Below are 16,746 nucleotides of genomic sequence, written 5' to 3' on the forward strand. Positions count from 1 at the left end.
AACGCACCTAACTAGTGTCGCAGAGCTCGCACGCTTATTTCCTGATCAAGTTCCATTGGCTATCATTTGCTCGACTTAGCTTCCGCACTCCATACACTGTCCAACTATCAAATCCTAACCCATCCCTTGAAACGCCACTCACCACCAATGGACGCGACCGAGGATTCCCTCCGCAAAGCCCTGGCCGAGAAGCAATCTGCCGTTGAAGCGCAAGGCAACGCCGTCCGTGCACTCAAAGCGGCCAAAGTGGCTAAGGCCGAAATCGAGGCCGCAATCGAAACTCTCAACGCTTTAAAGCTTGAGAAGTCATCGATCGAGAGGCAGCTACAAGCTGCCGTTAGTGGTAATGGTCCTGATGGCTCCGTCAACAGGGAAGCGTTTCGTCAAGCTGTGGTTAACACTCTTGAAAGGCGTTTGTTTTACATTCCATCTTTCAAGATTTATAGAGGTGTCGCTGGCCTTTACGATTATGGGCCTCCCGGTTGTGCTGTTAAGTCCAATGTCCTGGCTTTCTGGCGCCAGGTAAGCCGCTAGCTTATCACTCTTAGGCTATTATTGCTTTATTTTGATTAGGAATTCGGGAAAAGAATGGTGAAGTTTTTTTTTTTGGAACTTATTTTAAGGTTTATAATTATTGATTAGAACAGGTTGGTGCTTGATTTGCTCAATAACATAGTGTTTTTATGATTTGAGAATGCTTTGACATTGAGGCTGTTGTATTTTTGCATTTCTTTGCCAATTCAGAGAATTCTTGAGGTATTTGGTTTAATTATCTATGTTTTCTAGCATTTCGTTCTCGAGGAGAATATGTTGGAGGTTGACTGCCCATGCGTGACGCCTGAGGTTGTCCTCAAAGCATCTGGTCATGTGGACAAGTTCACAGACCTTATGGTCAAGGATGAGATAACCGGGACCTGTTACCGGGCTGATCACTTGTTGAAAGATTTCTGTAATGAGAAGCTTCAAAAAGATCTTACAATAACTGCGGAGAAGGCTGCAGAACTTAAACATGTTCTTGCAGTCTTGGATGATCTCTCTGCTGAAGAGCTGGGTGCAAAGATCAAGGAATATGGCATTGTGGCTCCAGACACAAAAAATCCCCTCTCTGATCCGTATCCATTCAACTTAATGTTTCAAACTTCAATAGGCCCTTCTGGTCTGAGCCCTGGGTTAGTGTAACAACGTTCATATGTAATCTTTTTGTTATTGGAATGTGCTGCATCTACATTTTTGAAGTCGGCAGTGTTTCAATTTATAGGCAGAATAGTAACATTTTTGTCTTTTGGTGCTGAAGCCATCTAGCATTTTATGCGCTGCAGTTATATGCGTCCTGAAACAGCACAAGGCATATTCGTAAACTTTAAGGACTTGTATTACTACAATGGGAACAAGCTCCCTTTTGCTGCTGCTCAAATTGGTCAGGCTTTCAGAAATGAGGTTTTAACTTCTTCCTTTTAAACTGCTGAATAAGAGCAATTTTTTTCTTGTTAAATTGTTAACAGCAATGTCTAGTTTTGTCCAAGTAGAAATACTTTAGAACACTGCCTTGCATTTTTCACTGTTCAAGGGTTATTCTACCCATTAGTGGGGAGAGAGAGAAAGTTGAGTTCTGATTTTGTTTTCCACAAATGTAGATTTCTCCTCGCCAGGGCCTTCTGAGAGTCCGTGAATTCACATTAGCAGAGATTGAGCACTTTGTTGATCCTGAAGACAAATCTCACCCAAAGTACTGTGAAGTTGCAGATCTTGAATTTCTGATGTTCCCAAGGGAAGAACAAATGTCTGGCCAGTCTGCAAAGAGAATTCGGCTTGGTGAAGCAGTTTCAAAGGTTGGTTTCAGTTATAAATAATTTAGCTTTGCAATTTTTTGCTTTCTGTATATCCTTGTTGTAGTGATGCTGTGATTTATTGTCATTCAGGGAACTGTCAACAATGAAACTCTTGGCTATTTCATTGGGAGAGTTTATCTCTTCCTAACTCGTCTTGGTATAGATAAGGAGCGTTTACGATTCAGGCAGCATCTTACAAATGAAATGGCCCACTATGCTGCAGACTGTTGGGATGCTGAGATTGAGTGTTCCTATGGTTGGATTGAGTGTGTTGGTATTGCTGATAGATCTGCTTATGATCTGCGAGCTCACACAGTGAGAGACTGTCATTTATATGAATAAACGATTTCTACAGCTTAATTGCTGAGTACTAGGCATAGATGAATTTCAATCCATTTTGTGTGTGGTTTAATTGGTTTGAGATGTGAATATAAATATTCTAAGCTGCTAGCTAATGAAAAGAAAGAAAAGAATAGGACACTTTTAACTGTATTATGACATCCTTTTATTTCATGTATCAATAGAGAAAAAAAAATTCCGGCTTGGGAAATTTTATGAAGATAGTTCCTTTTCTGTTTTGAACATGGGAATTTTGTGTGCTTGTTGAGCATTGTTTATTGTATTTAACAGGAGAAAAGCGGAGTCCCTCTTGTGGCCCATGAAAAATTTTCAGAACCTAGAGAAGTGGAGGTAGTTCTCTTTGTTAATCTCATTCATGATAATCAATACTTTTTCAAATACATTTTTGCAACTTTTTTCGCAATAACTATCTGTTCTTATATGTCAAACATTATTGTCGATTATCACTTTTTAACTTATAGCATATGATTTCAGGAGCTGGTTATAGCACCAGTGAAGAAAGAGCTGGGCCTTGCATTCAAGGGTAACCAAAAGATGGTGGTTGAATCTTTGGAGGTAAAACTGGAACATATTCACGGTTCATTAATTCTGGGAAACTGATCATAAGTTTGATGTTGTTTTTCCTTTTGTTTTAGGCAATGAATGAAAAAGAGGCTATGGAAATGAAAGCCTCTTTGGAAACTAAGGGAGAAGTAGAGTTTTATGTCTGTACTCTTGAGAAAAATGTGTCCATTAAAAAGAATATGGTCACAATTTCAAAGGAGAAGAAGAAGGAACACCAGAGAGTTTTTACACCATCAGTGATTGAACCATCTTTTGGCATTGGACGTATAATATATTGCCTCTTTGAGCATTCTTTCTACATGAGGCCTAGTAAAGCTGGGGATGAACAGTTGAATGTTTTCCGCTTTCCTCCAGTTGTGGCTCCTATTAAATGCACTGTTTTCCCACTCGTTCAGAATCAGCAGTATGAGGAGGTTGCAAAAGTCATTTCCAAGTCATTGACTGCTGCTGGAATTTCACACAAGATTGATATTACAGGTGGGTGACTAACATAAATTATCTTCTTAGCTGTTGGCATGTTAATTAGATTACTGGGCAATTGTTCGATTTATCCATTCACAATCCTTTCATAGATGACCCTCTTGTTTTGCTGGTCCTATAGCATTTGTATTTTTATGATATTTACCAGCTATAGAATTCTCATCCATTAGTCCGAGCAACTAGAATGTGTTTGAATTATTGCTATTTCTTTTTAGCATTCATGCATTTTTTGGGAGGTATATTCATTGTAGGATACCTGGTATTAGTATCTTGCTGGTGATGACCATAAATTTTCTGCTGGACTCAACTATTGTGTTAGGAAGTCTGTTAGCGTGGGACTAATTTTACGTCCCAATATTCAGATTTGCAACAGTGAACAGTTGTTAAAATCTGTAGTTTGTCAAACTAATGAAATTCTGTTTTTACTTTCTGTTCAAATGACGTTTACAGGTACTTCAATTGGCAAACGATATGCAAGGACAGATGAACTAGGTGTACCATTTGCAATAACTGTTGATTCATCATCATCTGTGACAATCAGAGAGAGGGATAGCAAGGATCAAATCCGTGTTAACGTGGAAGAAGCAGCCTCGGTTGTGAAGTCAGCTACCGATGGGCAGAGCACATGGGATGATGTATGGTCGAATTTCCCTCATCACTCTTCTGGATCCACAGAGGATTAAATTTTGGGCAACAAACGGAAAAATACCATATACTGCAACTCTCACATATTGTTATCTTGAGCTGAGCCTATGAATTAAAGAAAAATTCTAATTGTAATTTAAATTTCTTTACCGATTGTTAAACATTTTCTACATTGTGCTGGTTAGTTTTGGGACCAATAACTTAAGTGTCTATATATGGTAAACCTGCCAGGGTTAATTTTCTTCTTATGCTGGTTTCGCCAGCTTCTTTATTTTCTTTATTATTTTTATTATTTTAGCTTTCGAGTGCTGCAGCCTTGCTGTTTGGCTTGGAGTATGGCTGAACAATTGCATATAATGTTGACAAGGTGTTCGCAGAAGTCCTCTTGCTAAAGACTTACCCTATGTTTGGATTTTTTGTTGTGAAGGGAATTGGAGAGAAATTAAATAAGAGAAATGAAGAGGAAGAAAAAAGAAATTTAATTTAGTTTTTATTAGTTGAATAGGTTATCAAAATCGAAAAGAAATATGATTTCTTCCTTAATTTTATTATTTTTATTATTTTATCTTTCGAGTGCTGCCGCCTTGCTGTTTAGCTTGGAGTATGGCTGAACAATTGCATATCATGTTGACATGGTGTTCCCAGAGGTCCTCTTGTTAAAGACTTTATTTTCTATCATTTGAATAGGTTATTAGAATTGAAAAGGAATATAATTTCTTTCTTAAAAGAAAAGAAAGATAATAATTATTATATTATTTTTTTTCTTATATTTATTATGTTATAGATGGATATTTTAGTATATTATCATAATTTTTTTTTTATTTTTTATCAATTTAGAGAGAAATAGTATACGATAATTATAAAAGAGAGGTAAAATTTCATTTCTCTATATTTTTTCTTCTTTCTCTTCTTTTTTTTTTCTTTTTAATTTGATGTCAAAATAAGGCAATAAAGAGAAATTAAAATTTTTTTTTCTCTCTATTTCCCTCAATCCAAACAAAGCATTAAGAGTTGTATGGAAAATTTCTTTGATGGATTTTAAACAGCCTACTTTTTCTATGAAATGCATATAAATGATAAACACACGATATTTATTTATTTATTTTTATTTTTGTCCATGTTATTCTTACTTCATTTGCGTTAAATAATAAGAAAAATATATCATTAACTAATAACGATAATATACAAATTTATAAATTTAATATAAATTATTAAAATTAGGACAACACATTTAATTGAACGACGTCGCGCAAGAAGTGCTGAAAGGTGTGAGTTATTCATTTTCGACGGCACCTTTGTTGATTCGCTGATATCACAATCGACGGCCAACAACTCTCTCAGGTCTGAACCCATCTCTGTTAGCCCAGGATACCTAGCCATTGCCATAACAGCTGCTTAAGGAGGAAGAAAGGAAGATGCTAAGGTTAGCCGGGAGGAGGTTCTCATCTCTACCTCGGAGGTCATCGCAAGCAACCTTCACTTTCGTGCATCGAAGCCATCCTCTTTGTACCGATGTTCCTGATGCCGATGATTTCGCTTCTTCCAGATCCGTCCTCGCTCCCTATCGTTTCTCTTTCACTCGTGATCTAATAAGAGGTCAGCTCTTTCTCTCGTTTGTTTCTTTCATCTCCGAAGATTTTGGTCTCATTTCGCCTTCTCGAGTATTTCAATTTGGTTTTTTTTTTTTCCCGCTTTTTCGTTTTGAGTATTTTGCCCTCTGAACTGAAAGTACTTTTATTTGCATATTTTTCTGTTTTATGGTTCCTTGATCGCGGAAGAAATGCGAAAATTAATGAGGTTTGACTATAAACCTTCGTATCTGGTTTCGTATAGCTTTGAACGGTTGAATGCTCGTTTTTCAAACTTAATTTTTGGTTGAGAATTCTTTCTATGTCTGCTATAAAATTTTGGTGGCTGATATAGTTTGGTGACAATTTACAAAACCTTGTAGAATTATCACTGTTTTATATTGGTGTGTTTCTATAGTTAGATTTAATCACTTTTCTTTGCTATATGTGTTGTTCTGAATGGATTTTGCGTTGCTATGTGCTTTAATCAATTAACTGAACCCGTCTGGAAGGTACTTTGTTTACTGCTATGTGGTTTATATTGTTCCTTCTTATTTTATTGAGATTTATTTAAAATTATGTTGAAGATGTGAAGAAGAAATTTCTGTTCATCTGAACAACTATCCTCTGCTTCGAGAAGTCAAATGTTTTAATAAATGGAAATGTTTACTCTTTTGAACCTCCCTCTTTTGAATTTTAATTGTACCTTTTCTTTCAATACCTGTGTTCTGGAAGGTAAAGGGCTTACTTCAAAAAGAATAAATGGATAGTGTGCAATTTAATAAAGTTGTATCATTGTAACTCTCATCTGAGTCATGATTCATGAATTAAAGGAGATATAGTAATTGGGCTAGGAGACTTGCTTGGAGGATATGGGTGACCAGGTGTTAAAGTCGCTCTTTTATCTGCAGTTTTAGAGTGGATTTGCTATTTTAGATTTCATGTGTACTTTAGTAGCATGGTAAATTTTTGCTAGCTTGGAAAATGTACATTCTGATGCTTCTACCATTAGTTGCATTGCTTCTATGGTGAACTTAGTTGCTTCAGATATTAACAGCAAACAATATGTTTGTAAGCCGGAATTGTCCATCTGAGGGTGTGTGCACAGTATGGCACCAATATGTTTATTATTTCTCACTTATGTTGTGATTCTTCTTTTAGCTTATTAGTTTTGAGGATAATGTTTAGGATGAAGATGATATTGAAGCGTAAGGATTAAGGAACGTGTTCATCATCCCATATGAATATTTTGGAAGATGTGTATGTATCATATTCTGAACAAGATCCTTTCAGATGATTCATGGGGCTATGGATGTGCTGCTTTTCAGTTTTTTGTTCATCACTTGTTGAGAGCAATGAAGAGCAAAATTATCATTACAGTATCCTTTTCTGTGTTATATTTTTCCTCTAACATGTTAGGACTACTCATCAAGCTTCTGTCTTGAACTACAAATTAGGAAAATGCAGACCTTGGCTCAGCGAATATTCCATGCTTGTTTCTTTCTCATATTTTTAACTGGACATCTTGTAATTTCATCTCAAGCAGTTCTGTAGATAAATTTGTTCCTCCTTATAGTGTCACTAGTGATAGACAAGCTTAATGTCCTTATGTATCTTTCTCTTGAAATTACATGTATTTGCAGCATATTGAATTTGCAAACATTTATTTTTTCCAGGGTTTTCTTCTGATGCCTTTGCACCAGGACATGATCTGGGTATGATCACAGATCTACCAGCTACAGTAGCAGCAGTGAAGAATCCTACTTCAAAAATTGTTTATGATGAGCACAATCATGAGCGTTTTCCACCTGGTGACCCCAGCAAACGTGCATTTGCCTACTTTGTCTTGACTGGTGGGAGGTTTGTATATGCCTCTTTAGTTCGTCTTCTTATCCTCAAGTTTGTTCTGAGCATGTCCGCCAGCAAAGATGTCCTTGCCCTTGCATCCCTTGAGGTAGACCTCTCCAGCATTGAGCCTGGGACCACTATTACGGTCAAGTGGCGAGGGAAGCCAGTTTTCATCAGGCGACGAACTGAAGAGGATATTAAGCTGGCTAACAGTGTTGATGTTGCCTCTCTCCGTGATCCTCAGGAGGATTCATCCAGGGTTAAGAATCCAGAATGGCTTGTGGTAATTGGGGTTTGCACCCACTTGGGCTGCATTCCACTGCCTAATGCTGGCGATTTTGGTGGCTGGTTTTGCCCATGCCATGGTTCACACTATGACATCTCTGGCAGGATCCGCAAGGGACCAGCACCTTACAATTTAGAAGTTCCCACTTACAGCTTCTTGGATGAGAACAAGTTACTTATTGGGTGAGAATTTATGCAGGAATTCTTTTTTGGAGCATTAGGATTGTGTCGTAATAGACATTGTTCCTTAAACCTGGGAAGCACATGACAGTTTTGCAAATTTCATCATTTTTATGTTGGCATTTAGCTTAATGCTCTTTCAATTTGAACATTGTATTTTCTACCATTACTTGACCAGGTTATAATTTTCAGAATAATACGCCTGGATGTTGTTGAGCATCATCAGTTTAATTGTATTAAGAGTTGAAATTTTTCATGTTGCTTTCTGTTTTCATTAGTTCTTTTTGAATTGGAATGATTGGAATTGTAAGATGAAATTCAATGAGTAAAAGATTAGGATGGTATGCATCTAAACTGGCTTGTTTATTGCAATTGCGCAGTTGCTGCAGGTTCTTATGGGAAGATGGTATAATTTTGGAGAAAGGTCAGAGGTGTTTTGTATATCTTTTTTGTTTATTATTGTTATTATTATCAAATTTGATTCTGACTGAATAGTCATACGACAGAGATGTTTGCCCCAAATGAAAGGGCTCTTTCTTCAAGGTACCTGCATTATACTGGGGCATTATTGGCTATACCGTTGAAGCATTATTCACTTGCGTTTGCCCTTGTTTTATATCTCTCCTTATTTTCTCACCCTCCCTTTCTTTCTGTCTCTTCTGTTCATTTCCACAAAAGCCCTTTCAATCCAATCCCCTCCCCTCCCCCTCCCTCTCTTTCTCACTCATAATTATCATTATCATTATCATTATTAAACTAAATGGCTAGACTAATATTTGGTTTTATAGACATATTAAGACGTCCACTAAACAATTACATGCAGTCGCTTTTGGAAGCAAAATTCCTGCCTTGGCATTAATGTCAAAAGGCCGGCACACTTGATTGTAAGCTGACTCGGTGGATGCTTCTCGATTTACGGATATCATAAGACAATGAAGTAGATATATATTTTTTTAATTTGAACCGTATAGACTATCAAAATTCAAAAAGAGTTAAAAATTACATATATGATCTCTCTGCTCAAATTGAAGGATTATGAACCAAGGGGAGAAGAATAATATGCAGAGATGAATTATCATTATTATCATGTTTGGTTCCTGAAGCCTTCAGCATAAAGCTGAAGCATCCAATATGGTGCCAGTCATCAAGTTAGCTGTTTTGAATAGGAACTAATGGTAGTTTGCCTCCATATACATCAGGGAGCTGGCTCTCATCAATGTCATTAAGCAGAGTGGATTTCAACTTTTTGTTCTCAACAAAATTTATCTGCAAAAATTTGGTAACCATTTACTCAACATACATAATATAGTGAACAAACCAACCACCTGTGCAGATTATGCTTGCTCAGTTAATGTCTAGAGATCCTGAAACATCCAAACATTTAGATTTGGACAGTGTTGTACAGGACCTTGAGATATTTCAACTTCTGCTTTGAAATCATTCATTTAGTGACACTAATCCCAAAAATATTTAAATAAGGCTATGCTTGTTTGAGGGAATATATTCTTCTTGAAAATATTTTCTGTACTCTTTGGTGTTTAGAGTGCTTAGAAAAACTGGTATATTGGAAAATGTTTTCCTAATCAATGCAAAACCTAAGCCATCTTGAAGGAAAAAATATATTTTTTTTCCAAGTAAAAAAAGAACATCTTTAAATTTTGACAAACCCATTAAAAGGGAAGAGACAAATAAGGGAACATCATTAGCAAATACCTGTTAGGATCATGTTTCCCTTGCAAAGAAAGACATTTCATACCTTCTTTTTGGTTTTGCTGTCAATAAATGGGTAAACAAGCTTCCATGCAGTCATGAATATGTAAGGCACATGGACTATAAACAATTTGGCTAACCTCTCAGGATAACAGTCCTGTCACCAAAGCATTTACATTAACACTGTAAGTATTTATACCTACTATTGCATTATTGTATAACTACCTAATTGCAAAAATTAACATGCAGAAGTAGGAGCGAAACTTCAGAAACAGAGGAGTATAATCAATTTGCAAATAAATGCATTAAATGGAGCGGTGCAAGATGGAATATCATACCTGCAGTATTGATAATGCTGCTAGATATCCACGAATGTCACTGTTAGTATATCCCCATCCTTCAAGATCTGCAATGGCCACAAACTTTTCCTGCCCAGTTGGCATTCTGTAACCCCAGAGAGGTGTTAAATAAGCTTGATTAATTGGCTAACTTAAACCAACATCTGATAATTGAATTAACCATGTTCTATGAAATTATAAAGGGGTTTTAAAGGAAATTATAAGGTCTATTCACATAATGAGTGTGTGGTATATGATGTTTTTCTCAAAAATACATACAATCAACTTGCTCAATTCACATGGTCAATTTGCTGTTTTCAGAGGATGATCAATATCATTTTCATAAGATTTAAATCACATTGGATGAATAACACACTGATATCACTTCAGCAGAGATTGTGTAATGTCATGGAGATCCCAAGTCATAAAAGAAAAAGAGAATTACCTTTCACATATTCTCTCAAGAGTAAAGGCTACAAAACCTGCAAAGATAAAAAAGCATCCCAAGTTCAATATATGAGCAATTAGTTACAGCAGGATGATTCAAAACTTCCTATTTCAATGCAAAGACAATGAAACAGAATTTGAATGAGGTAGTTCTAAATAATTCTTGTCAGATTAAATTCATGATGAAACTAACAAAAAAAAAAAAAAAAGCAGTTTCCAAGCTTAAAACATACGCTTGAACTCCTCCAAATTTCCTTTGTACGGTTTATGTTTGGCTCCAAAAACAACCACTATAGGGTGATTCGTCTTATCAACACCTTGCATAAACAACTTATTTTGGGCAAGTTCATGTGGGATCTCTGATGGAGATATAAAGCCATTAGGGAGAAATGATCGCCTCCAGCTTAGGTATTTGAGTAACAAGGTAGAAGCCTTCTCAATATCTAGCTCACGAGCACGCAGAAATCTCCGGATCATCAAATCATCCACGTCCTGAAAATGGCAAGCAACACATACACAGAATGTGAATGAAGTGGGAAATTGGATTGCAAAGCAAACAGCTTACTTAAAGCTGAGACCTTTTCAGATTCAGGATTGATGGCGAGACAAAGTAGAAAAATCCCACAAAACTTTTTTCTTTTTTTTTTTTTAAAAAAAGTAGAAAAGTGAGATTCCCAAAAAGACTTGAGTAAATTAATGTCAAGGCTTCAAAGAAAAAGAAAAGTGGGAACCTTGACGGAGGGATCTTCTCTTTCAACATGGGCTCTCATAATGCGGACTTTGTTTTGCTCAATTTCATTGCTTTCCTGGCTATTTGCTTGCTGTCCGTTGTTGAATTCCATTTGACTTGTCTCCTCTCTGCAATATGAAATTTGATTTGCAGAGAGAGGAAATGCAAATTGAGGGCTTGTGTTTGTGTTGAGTTGAAGTAAGGTGCTTGTCTCACGGAATCTGACGAGAAGAGGAATCTTCCAGTAGGATAAGAAGAAATTATCAAATATATGGCGTAGCTGGAGGTGGAGTGTGTGAAGGATGCCATTAATTTTCCTCTGTGCCAGTGTCCACACAGAAAAAAAATGAAAAAAATAAAATAAACCAGTAAATGTTGTCGACAGGGACTTGTACTGACTCATTTTTTATGTCATTCATTCATTTCCTGCTCAATTATTAATTTCGACTATTTCCATTTTTGTCTTTTAGAATTTAGTATTTTATTTAAAATTATCTATTATTTTGAATATATTAGGAAATATTACTTATTTTTTAATTTTATATTTTTATTTCTATTAAATAAAATATTTATTTTTATAATTTTTTAAAAATTCATTTTATCACAATTTTTAACTAAAAAATAAAATATAATTTAATTAAATAATATTTATTATAATTTAAGTAATTTCTTAAGAATCCTATCCTATCCTATCCTATAAAAATTCCAAATACGAGGATGGAGGTGTACCATTTCTGTATAAAAATCCTATCCCAACCCACATTTTTTTTCTTAATAATTCTAAATGATTTGATTAATATTTTTTAATATAAATTAAATTTTGCTCAGCCCCTATCCTCCGCCGATAGTCGGTGGCAGATGGCCTAAGTCTTAACTAAATATTAATGCTTGGGTTTTTTGGGTAAGGCTGCCTATCTATCCAAAAGGTGTGAAGTTGTCAAACCATAATTGGTGACCTATGAAAAAAGGATTTGTATGTAGAGACTTGCATTTAAAAGAAAGTCATAGAAATCCAGCCGTATAATTAGTTGATTAATTAATTAATGTTATAATGTGGAAACTTTACAATTCTTTTTGAATAAAATATTAGAAAAATCATAGGCTCAGCCTTTTAACAAATTGAAAGCCCAATACAAACTCTTTACCTAGCCCAAATAACATTTCTGTGGACTTCGATCGCATCTCATGAAACCAGCTCCACAAGAAGGGATAATATTTTACAATTTAATTAATCTTTTAAATATATTTTTATTCAGTCATAATCGAATCTCTGAACTCAAATATATTATAATTTAGTTAATTTTAATAAAGAAATTATTTTTATTAATATAAATATATTTCAAAAATTAATTTATTTTTATAAATGTGAAAATGTATGTGCTTTGAGTTTATACAAAAATAAATATCTTATCAAAATCATCATAAATCAATTCTCGTCGCTAATTCAATAGTATGTTTATTTCTTATCTCTCCAACATAAAAAACAAAAAAGTTGTAAGTGGAGTAGTCCGCAGCATATAAATGCTCATTATATATATATATATATATATATAAGGGCGGTTTGTTAAGCAAAGGCAATGAGATGGACTCGTGATCAAACTGGCAAAACAAACACACCTTTCAGTAACCCACGCAGATTTGAACGTGTTGTTTGCTGGTCCTGCATTTTCATCTTCATTTCAAATAACTATGCGTCTTTCTCTATTTCTTCAAGCAAATTCCTCTCTGTTTTCTATCTTCACCTCCAAGCCTGGAACACCTCTCCATTCTCTTCTCTAATAGCCTACTTTCTAAGTAAACTCCTCAATTCAACTACTGCTTATACGACATCCCAACCAAATACACACTCCCCATAAATACTCCCTTTTCTCTCTCTTTTGGACTGACCCTTTACACCCTTTTCGGTTTTTATTTCAGATTTCTCTCTGGGGCTACAAAACATGAACCTATCCATTTGGTTTTTGCTTCTGCTGCTTGTTTTTGGCTTTAATGACAGAATTTATGCTCATCAAAGACCACGCACAGAGCGGATTTCAGGTGTCATTCTTTTATTTCCCTTCTCTGTGTAAATTTTAAGCTTCTTTTGCTACGTAAGTAGACTTCCTCTGGCGTTATTTGCGCATGTCCCATTTGAATTTTAATTTTGCAATCTGGTTCAGTGGCTTGTGTGGATACAGGATACCTGAAATTTTATGTGTAGCTGAGGTTTAAAACTTTTGCAGTTCATCTGAATGGGTCTGAACCTACAGCAAAAGTTGTTCTTGAGACACTTTAATACCCTTATCGTAAAAGTTGTCTCCGACTGTGGCATTCTCTTTGTTTCTTGCATGGACTTGTTTTCTTCATGGATTGAAGTCCACTGAAATTCAATTACTCTAAATTCTCTTGAGCAGTTTGCTTTATGTCCTTCTAAAGCATGAAAACCAATTCTGCTTTGGGTTTTAACAATGCAGGAAGTGCTGGTGATGTTTTGGAAGATGATCCAGTGGGAAGGTTGAAAGTCTATGTTTACGAGCTTCCAAGCAAATACAACAAGAAATTGCTACAGAAAGACCCCAGATGTATCACCCATATGTTTGCTGCAGAGATCTTCAAGCATAGGTTTCTCTTATCCAGCCCAGTTCGGACCCTTAATCCTGACGATGCGGATTGGTTTTATACTCCTATATACCCCACTTGTGACCTTACACCTACTGGCTTGCCATTGCCCTTCAAATCTCCAAGGATGATGAGAAGTGCAATACAGCTTATCGCCACCAACTGGCCTTACTGGAATCGCACGGAAGGGGCTGATCACTTCTTTGTTGTGCCCCATGACTTTGGAGCCTGCTTTCACTATCAGGCAAGATCCTATTAGTGGTTGGAATCTATGTTTTGATTTCATGCTGCTGTAATTATACTTGCTGGAAATTCTCTCTGGTCTGAATTTTATAAGTTCCTCATATGTTACGCTAGTTTATACGAGTCTTCCGGTTCTGTTAGGTACCAATTTTGCATTCTATATTGGCTGTACCCATAGGTGGCACAATTAGAATTGGAGATGGAGTAATTAGGTTCTGACAAGGGCGTGTGAAATTGATCTGAGGACTCAAGCCTTCAACATAACGAAGTTGTTATTAATAGAAAACCTATGGATTTAGATCCCACAAAAGCTGCAAGATTGGTTGTTTGTTCTGGAGAAAGAACAAGGAAGACTAAGCATCGGAAGTAATGTTGTCAAAGATATTATCACCATCTTTCTTTAGGCAATATTGTCCTCACTGCTTCCTGAAGTTGTTTTCAGACCTGCAATTTTTTCTGTTCACTTGTGTTCCTCTCAAAAGTAAAAGCTGCTAATCCACAACCAAATAGTGGCATTGTAAGTCCTAATGGTTGTATTGATTTTTCAACAAGATAAAATATTAAAAAGAAAATATTTCACTACTGCTTAGTTAAAGCATGTTTGCTTCTACACATGATGGAAATGTCAATTAAAGAGGTTCCATAACTTTTTATCTAATTTTCACATTGGAATGGCTTGGAGTCAAGGCTTTTTATTTGATATGATTTCTTTTTAATCATCTAAATTGCACAAATAGGCAACAGTTTTTACTGGCAGTGATTATATTATTAACGTCTGTGTCTCTACTCGAACAATGTAGGAAGAGAAGGCCATCGAACGGGGGATTCTTCAATTACTCCAGCGTGCTACTTTGGTTCAAACTTTTGGACAGGGGAATCATGTGTGCTTGAAAGAAGGTTCAATTATAATTCCTCCATATGCTCCCCCTCAAAAGATGCAGGCCCACCAGCTTCCCCCAGACACTCCACGATCCATCTTTGTCTACTTCCGCGGTTTGTTTTATGATGTAAATAATGATCCAGAAGGTGGTTATTATGCAAGGTATGTTCACACTGAACTTTTGAAAGGTGGCCTAACCTGCGTCAATTCCTTCCCCAGAATGACTCTCGGCATCCATAACACCAAATGTCTTTTTTTTTTTTTTTTTTGTTAACCTCCTTCGGATATCTTCTGTAGCAGTTGTCATCTGTCATTCGTAACCCACTTTGTTCAACTGACAGAGGTGCTAGGGCAGCTGTTTGGGAGAATTTCAAGAACAATCCTCTCTTTGACATCTCGACGGAACATCCAACCACATATTATGAAGATATGCAACGAGCTATATTCTGCTTGTGCCCCCTCGGTTGGGCACCATGGAGTCCAAGATTAGTTGAAGCAGTGGTGTTTGGGTGCATTCCTGTGATCATAGCAGATGACATTGTTTTACCCTTTGCAGATGCTATCCCATGGGAGCAAATAGGAGTGTTTGTGGCAGAAGAAGATGTCCCAAAGTTGGATAAAATCCTAACATCTATGCCAACAGAGGTGATTTTAAGGAAGCAAAGGCTTCTTGCAAATCCTTCAATGAAACGAGCAATGCTATTCCCACAACCAGCACAGTCAGGAGATGCTTTTCACCAAATACTAAATGGGCTAGCTCGCAAATTGCCCCATGACAAGAGGATTTTCCTGAAGCCTGGTGAAAAGATTTTGAATTGGACAGCAGGACCCGCAGGGGACTTGAAACCTTGGTAGGTGAGACTGTTGCTTCGCCAGTGGAAACTATATTCTCATACATCCACTGTTTCTGCAAATAGGCCTGAGTTGTATCGAGAATTTGAGATGAGAAAGGTGTTATATTCTATACCAAAATTTGTAAACCTCTCATTGAAATTTTGATCTTGTAGAGATGCTTTACCTTTTTATTCTGTACATCTGAATATTATAAAGTAGTTGATGCGCTACCTTCTCATTATTTTCAAATAATTTTAATTTTCCATGAACTCGTTTGAAAAAAATGTGTACTTTTTTTTGTTATCGTGAAATTAAATAAAACAGTTTTATTTTTAAAACAAAAATCAAGGAAAGGAAAAATCTTCCAACTTGTAATTATTATTTCCATGAATGAATTGGGTATCTCTTGAGCTATAAGAATGGTCGGATTAATAAACGTGACAAGGATACCCTAATTTTAAGTGGCTTTTCCCACATGGTCTGGACCTTATAATAATAATAATAATAATAATAATAATAATAATAATAATAATAGAATTAATTAAAAAAAGGTGTAACCTACCGCCATCTCACGTGAAATCAAAATCAATCGATATCTTACCATTACAATTTACTACCAATATCTACAATCAACACTCCAACCGTGCTTCTGGTAGTAGTAGACTAGAAATTGCTCCAAACTTTCAATGGCTTTCAAATCAAATACATGGGTGCACCTGTAGGTCACCAAAGCTGTTCGTCAAAATGTCAAGCTGCCATTTCTCTTTTTTTTTTTTTTTAATTTATAAATTTTCGTGCTCTTTATAATCCCCATTTACCTCCTCAATTGCATATATAATTACGCATTATCCAATCGAATTGCAATAAGTATTCGCAAAACAATGACTTTGAGACGAAATATGTGAGGAATAACTCATTTAAGCATATCTCATCTTTAAAAATTAATTTATAAACAAAAGTTTCATGTTATGAGAATCAACAATATTATTTAACATAAATCATATGAGAAATGATTCATTTAAATAAAATTCAAGGCTAAAAATTAATTTATAAGAAAATAATGCCTATAAATTTGTTAAGTTCTTACTAAAATTATCTTTAGCAATATGAATTCATCATATTTTCTTAAATTGATTTTTTAAAGGTGAGTTTTATTTAAATAATTTAATTTTCACGTTTGAAATATATATTGAAATGATTATTAAAT

General features: G+C 35.7%; 4 protein-coding genes across 4 annotated transcripts; 3 read left to right on the top strand and 1 right to left on the bottom strand.

Moving 5' to 3' along the window:
• LOC110663619 (glycine--tRNA ligase, mitochondrial 1) lies at positions 1-4,126 on the top strand. Its single transcript, XM_021822993.2, has 9 exons — positions 1-522; positions 787-1,169; positions 1,320-1,437; positions 1,635-1,829; positions 1,920-2,144; positions 2,460-2,519; positions 2,664-2,744; positions 2,825-3,230; positions 3,684-4,126. The coding sequence occupies exons 1-9, from the start codon at positions 148-150 to the stop codon at positions 3,914-3,916; spliced, it is 2,076 nt and encodes a 691-aa protein (XP_021678685.2). The 5' UTR covers positions 1-147; the 3' UTR covers positions 3,917-4,126.
• Positions 4,127-5,085: 959 nt separating this feature from the next.
• Positions 5,086-8,015, top strand: LOC110663618 (cytochrome b-c1 complex subunit Rieske-4, mitochondrial). Its single transcript, XM_021822992.2, has 2 exons — positions 5,086-5,474; positions 7,123-8,015. The coding sequence occupies exons 1-2, from the start codon at positions 5,294-5,296 to the stop codon at positions 7,764-7,766; spliced, it is 825 nt and encodes a 274-aa protein (XP_021678684.1). The 5' UTR covers positions 5,086-5,293; the 3' UTR covers positions 7,767-8,015.
• Positions 8,016-8,684: 669 nt separating this feature from the next.
• Positions 8,685-11,320, bottom strand: LOC110663617 (uncharacterized). The gene is made up of 6 exons (XM_021822991.2): positions 10,986-11,320; positions 10,488-10,746; positions 10,253-10,289; positions 9,808-9,913; positions 9,516-9,626; positions 8,685-9,025 (listed from the first exon to the last, which is right to left on the bottom strand). The coding sequence occupies exons 1-6, from the start codon at positions 11,094-11,096 to the stop codon at positions 8,909-8,911; spliced, it is 741 nt and encodes a 246-aa protein (XP_021678683.2). The 5' UTR covers positions 11,097-11,320; the 3' UTR covers positions 8,685-8,908.
• Positions 11,321-12,583: 1,263 nt separating this feature from the next.
• LOC110663616 (probable beta-1,4-xylosyltransferase IRX10) lies at positions 12,584-15,780 on the top strand. Its single transcript, XM_021822990.2, has 4 exons — positions 12,584-13,021; positions 13,438-13,826; positions 14,626-14,867; positions 15,047-15,780. The coding sequence occupies exons 1-4, from the start codon at positions 12,925-12,927 to the stop codon at positions 15,558-15,560; spliced, it is 1,242 nt and encodes a 413-aa protein (XP_021678682.2). The 5' UTR covers positions 12,584-12,924; the 3' UTR covers positions 15,561-15,780.
• Positions 15,781-16,746: the final 966 nt, after the last annotated feature.

This window comes from Hevea brasiliensis, chromosome 3 (genome assembly GCF_030052815.1).
Source record: "Hevea brasiliensis isolate MT/VB/25A 57/8 chromosome 3, ASM3005281v1, whole genome shotgun sequence".
Lineage (NCBI taxonomy): Eukaryota > Viridiplantae > Streptophyta > Magnoliopsida > Malpighiales > Euphorbiaceae > Hevea > Hevea brasiliensis.